Below are 6051 nucleotides of genomic sequence, written 5' to 3'. Positions count from 1 at the left end.
AGGCTTCAACCCTTACCATTTCTGTCGAATTAAAGTCTAACCTACTAAAGGTGGGAGCGAATGTGCATTACATTCTAGAAGATTTCTAAAAATATAAAATAAACGAAGGGTCAGAAGTAGAAAATGCAAGTATTTGAAAATGAAAACCTAATCTTACCTACCTTGTCCCTTTATGTTCTTGAATGAGCTTGAGTCTTGAGAGATGAATTTGAGGGTTAAGTGTTTTAGTTAAGGGTAGATGGCTAGACAAGTTGTGAGTTGTTGGTTGAAGGTTGAAAAATGGGTGAGAGTTTTTGAGTTGAAGGTTGATTTGAGAAAGAGTTAAAAAGATGGAATAGGGATGTTGGTAGAGTTTTAGGTTGAAAGATGAGGGTTTGAGAGTATGAATTACTAATAGGAAATGTGACTATTTATAAAGTTTTGGAGAACTTTTGAGGATAAAGTAGTCCAACCCTAAAAATAAAGATAATGAATATAAAGTTTAGATTATTTTTTTTAGATTTTTTATTTTTATGAGGGTAAAGATGAAATTTGTGAGAAGAAATCCTAAAAGTACATTTGGTCTTTGATTTTCTGGTAAATAGAGATAAGAGAATAAAAGTACTTTTAGGAGGGTGAGTAGAGGAATGACATGTGTAAAGGTGAAGTGGTAGGTAAAAAATAGACATTGATTCATTTGTAAATAACTCATAAAGCAAAAGTGAATGTATATTTTTGAAATGTATTAATTGGAAAGTAGTTGGAGAAGTGACATGTGTAAAGATGAAGTGGTAGGTAAAAAGTAGACCTTTATTTATTTGTAAATAACTTATAAAGCATTGGTGGATGTATATTTTTGAAATTGACTAATAGGAGAACTCCATGTATATACTTGAAGATTCTCACCTTTCAGGGATAAGATTGAAAATTCTTTCAACTTTAGGGATTTTTACCAAATACCAAAATGTCTTTTTGGTTTGATCATACTTTTTGATAAGGGTATTCTTGAGCTTTACAAAGGAGTTGACTCTCTAATTAGGTTAAAACATTGAGCAATAGAGCTTATGAGAGACCACCATGTATCCTCTTTCATGAGGTAGTGTAAGACCATGGACTTAGAATAGGTTTGGTATGAGCTTAGAATAAACTTGATTTTGAATTTTATTTTTGGGTCTGTGTTATAGGCTTAGGATAGTTTAGGTTTGAGTATTTACATTAAGCTTGAATATGGACTTGGTATTAGGTTAGGATATGGATAATGAATTAGTTAATAGAGAGTAAGTTTGGATTAGGGAGCAGGTATGAAATTGAGTCGATCCATGGAAGTGGATACGAAATTGGATTGGATCAGGGAAGTGAGTATAAAATTATATTGAATTAGGGACAAGGTTTGGGCATGCTGAATAATATGAGATGATGCATGATTGAGGTGTTGAAAGGCTTTAAGCTCTTAATTGAAGTCAGTTTGAGAAAATTTGGATTTTTCTAATAGGTTTGTATAAATTGGAGTGTCTACAAGGATTTTTTAATTACCATTTTAGCTTCAAGCTTTAATTACTGAAACATTGGAGATACTTCTTAGAAATCCTTCAAGAACAAGATTAAGTTATTAGTCATCCAAAACATGAATACACTTAATTGTATGACTTCCAACTTGACTTGAGTAAGTTAACATTGAATAATTGGTCCACAGACTTTTGAATCGTAGTCATATAGTGATCAATTGCTGAAATCTTGTCGAATTTTTGGAATTTTATCTAAAATTTGTAGTGGATAGAATCTGGTTGAAGAGTAAGGTTTTGAGCATATGAAAAAGTCCAACTAAATCATGATTTTAATGATTGTCGATTAAATCATGATTTAAAAAAAAAATTAAGAATTTTTTTTAATCATGGATTATTATTATTTTTTTAGTATTATTTTCCATTCAATAAATAAAATACATTTAATCGGTGCTGGAGAAATGTTGAAATTCACATCGATTCTCACATTGCTTATGTGGAGGTGCATGCATAGCCATAGATGCTTTTCACTCGTATCTCAATGAAAAGCATTTATGGTTCCATACATACATCCACATCAGCAATGTGAGAATCGATGTCAAAATTAATGTTATTTCAGGATTTTTCTTTTAATTTATATCCGATGTTTTCCCTAACTTCATCTATTTTTTCCCGAATCTTTTACTGTCACTATTGTTTTGAGAAGAAAATCAAAAGTGATTTTACGGTTTAAAGTTATGTTACCTGATTCGTGAATTCACTTAGTTTGAGTTTGGGTTTGTGGCTCATCACTCGAGAATGAACCCAGTTCCTAGGGGTGTCAATGATTCGGTTCCTAAGGAACCTAGAACCACAACCATAATATTTAATTTATATGAAAAATTGAAGAATTTTATATAAGATATATTATTTTGAAATAAAAAAATAATATGGAAAAAAATGACAAAATAAATCGATTTTGGGTACCCATTGAATAGAATCTAATGGTTCCGATTCCTATCGGTTCCATTCCATTTTAGGCTTGGCTCTAATCAATTCTAATAAAAAGGGATTTAGAACTGGGATTTGCAATTTCGGTTAAATGGGTACCCATTGACACTCCTACTAGATAGAGATGATGGCATTTGAAGGTTGACGTAACGAGTAAAGTAAAAAGAGATTGAAAATGACAATTTTTAGGTAAAATCAAGTTTCTTTTATTTAAAATAGGAGGGTATTTGGTCATTTTTTAGTAGTCTATTAATAAGGATTGAGGTCAAAGGGGTATGCTCAATTTAAAATGTTAGGGTGATATGCAAATATTATCAATTTGTAGAGGATGATTTAAAAAAATAAAAATAAAGTACAGTTCAGTTAGCAAGATTCGCTACAATTCACGAACCCGCAACGAACCACACCGTGGATTGGTTCAATTCGATCCGGTTTGTGGTTCGACACATATATAACGAATTGAGTAACGCTGGTTTAAAGATGAGGTATATGGTCACTTTTTTTATTAGAAAAGTAAGGGGGGCACTCACGATTAACTTAGAGAGTTTAGGTTACGACCAATGAAGGGTTGCCCTCATCGATTTGTTGAATATGCAATGGTTCCTCAAGATAAAAACCTTCGCACGAATGTGTGTGAGAAATGCTAAATGGATATATATTGTTTTTGGCCAATGCCCCCGACGTCATACAACGTATTGGCTCACATTCAATATGTGGCGCAATAACATCAGCAATGGCCCTTGGCCCTCATAGTGATATGTATATTCAAGTATTATTGCAATACATATAAATCCTTATTGCTATAGATTTTGTATTTTATTGGTCACTGATGAGCAAAAATTTCCCATGAGTTACTGATCTTGACCTGATTCTCACGTACAAATTAAGGGAGCGACTCGCTGACCTCTAATTTCAATATAAAGGATAAGATGAAGAATTTTTTTAAAAAAAAAAGGTAAATTGCAGTTTGACCTCTTATGATTTGGCATAATTCCATTTTGACCCCCTAATGTTTTGATAATTGCACTTACCTCGCTTATAATTATCTAAGGGGTTCACTCACCCCCCTTCTGTCAAATTGTCGTCAACCTAACTTTTACGTTCCTATTATAAAGACCATTTTGCCTTTTTTTAAATGTTATTTATTTTTATAAATAAAAATATGCCTATGAAAAAATGGGTTCGATGAATGCTTAGAGTGGGACATTTTAATTTTTGTTTTAAAACTTTTTTTTAAATATAAAATAAGAGGGTAAAATAGTAAAATAACATCTGAAATTTATTCCATTAAAATGAGAGGTAAGTGCAATTATCAAAACATTAGGGGGTCAAAATGAAATTATGCTAAACTACAGGGAATCAAACTGTAATTTACCCTTAAAAAAAAACTTTTTAACATATACTACATTTGTTAATTACCTTTAATTAAAAAAGTGGATAGAGAATAGAAAACATATAAAAAGTACAAATTTATTTCAAGTAGTTTTGTAATACTTTTGAAAAATGTACACATCCCACTGAAGATAGGGCATAAAATGGATATGAGCTTTGTTCGATTTTCAGCTTTGGGCCCATATCTGAATCCAACTTGGATTAAACAAATTAAGAACATATCCAAACCTGTTGTGTTGGTTTGGTCTGGGTCGGGTCAGGTTGATTTGCATTTCACATTAGAATCATCCCTAGTTTCGGGTGAATTGGGTAGGGTCAAGGGACGTTAAATCATATTCGAACCATTTTTTAATTCATCATCTACTCCAAGGATCCAAACCTATTAAATTTGAATTTTGGATACATCTTAGAATTAGTATTATTGTTTCTAGGGATTCACTTAAGATTGAGGCTCTCTATCAAAACAAAGGGTTGAGATCCTAGGGATTCTCAAAAAAAAAAAATCAGGCCACGCAACCGTTGCTAAAATGCTATAGGTGTAATTAGGAAATTGTTTGCTATATAGCTACGGTTAGTAGCTATAAGTATCTATGGAGTCCCTAAAAGTGATTTTCCAACCCATTTTTTCCGGAGTTGGTCTATAGTGATGGACTTTTAGCGACGGCCCTGACCGTCCTTATAGGCCAATTATATTGTGATGGTTCGCACTATATTAATTATTTTATTTTACGGCAGAATAATTATGCTGGAATCGGGATTAAGGAAATTAAAATTTTAATCCTCTTCACTTTCTCCTACTCCTACTCCTACTGCTACTCCTATTCGTACTAAAATCTCCCTTTCTTTCACCTATTTATTCACAATTTTGAAACTAAAAAGGTTTAAGAGTGAGCTTTAATATATAATTCTGTCCTCTCTTGTGTTATTTTCACACATTCAAACAATGGCGGATTGGTCAAATATTCCTAATGATTTGTTGGTGGAGATATTAAACCGGCTTACCATCAATGCAGATTATATCCGGTTTCAAGCTGTCTGTGGTCCTTGGAAATTTGCTACTTTATTATCAAAGACAACTCTTCATAAGTTACCATGCCAACTTCCATGGTTGATGCTATCCTACAAAGACGAAAACAGCATATTTCGTGGCTTTTTCAATCTATCTAACAATAAGGTTCATTGGTTAGACTTACCCGAGGAGGTTCGTGGCAAAAGCTGTTGTGGATCCTCCCAAGGATGGTTAACTTTTTTGGAAGAGAGTCAAGTTATTTCCTTATTGAATCCTCTTACAAGGGTTGACATCCAGCTCCCCCCCGTGACAGCAATTCCAAACATATTGGATTTCCGGGTTATGGAAATCAGTAAAGATTATCTTAATCTCAATCATGATCAGGATGGAATCACTGCCATTAGCCTAAAAGATGTGATATCCTTTTACATGAGAAAGGTCATCTTGTCCAAAAATCCTACTCTCGATGATTATATTGCCATGTCAATACTTGGACATCAGGAGAAATTGGCCTTTTGTAGAGTAGGAGATAAGAAATGGACGGTAATAAAAGAGGACCACCGCGTCTATGATGACATCATATATTATAATGGGCAATTCTATGCTGTCGATTGCCATGGAGAAGTTGTTGTTGGTGACATTATGGATCCTTCTCCAAAAGTAATTACAATCACTCCACCAAAAAATTTGCATTGTGCATGGGATAAGAAATATTTAGTGGAATTCTCGGGGGAGCTCTTGTTGATCTATAGGCACAAAGTATATCCTTTTGTTAAATATGAGGATGGTGAGGAAGGTGATTTCTATGAAACATTATTTTTCAAAGTTTTTAAGCTAAATCAGAATAAAAAATGGGTCAACATGAAAAGCTTAGGTGATTACATGTTGTTCTTGGGTGATAATTGTTCTATATCTCTTTGTGCCAAGGACTTTCCCGGAGCTAAAGCTAATTGCATCTACTTTACTGATGATTTTCCGGGGGGTAATTTATACACAAATGGCAAAGCCGGGGGTCATGATCTAGGCATGTTTAACTTGGAGGACGAAAGTGTACAACGATTTCCCTGCCCCATGGACAAGTCTAGGTTAATTGTCGAACGACCCATGTGGGTCACCCCATCACCATATTAAGTAATATTTATTTGGTTGTGCTCCACCAAGAACACCTGTTATTCTAAA

At 33.5% G+C, this 6051-nt stretch overlaps 1 protein-coding gene across 1 annotated transcript; it reads left to right on the top strand.

Moving 5' to 3' along the window:
* The first annotated feature begins 4806 nt into the window (after positions 1-4806).
* Positions 4807-6051, top strand: LOC147408024 (F-box protein SKIP23-like). Its single transcript, XM_086432651.1, has one exon. The coding sequence runs from the start codon at positions 4807-4809 to the stop codon at positions 6001-6003; it is 1197 nt and encodes a 398-aa protein (XP_086288777.1). The 3' UTR covers positions 6004-6051.

The sequence above is a fragment of the Akebia trifoliata genome, chromosome 3 (assembly GCF_017979445.1).
Source record: "Akebia trifoliata isolate Shusen 1 chromosome 3, ASM1797944v1, whole genome shotgun sequence".
Taxonomy (NCBI): domain Eukaryota; kingdom Viridiplantae; phylum Streptophyta; class Magnoliopsida; order Ranunculales; family Lardizabalaceae; genus Akebia; species Akebia trifoliata.
The sequence above is the reverse complement of the archived record's forward strand: the minus strand, read 5'-3'. Positions and strand labels throughout refer to the sequence as shown.

Bases quoted from the DNA above. Each gene is read 5' to 3' on its own strand.
- LOC147408024 (XM_086432651.1), top strand. From the start codon at position 4,807: ATGGCGGATTGGTCAAATATTCCTAATGATTTGTTGGTGGAGATATTA.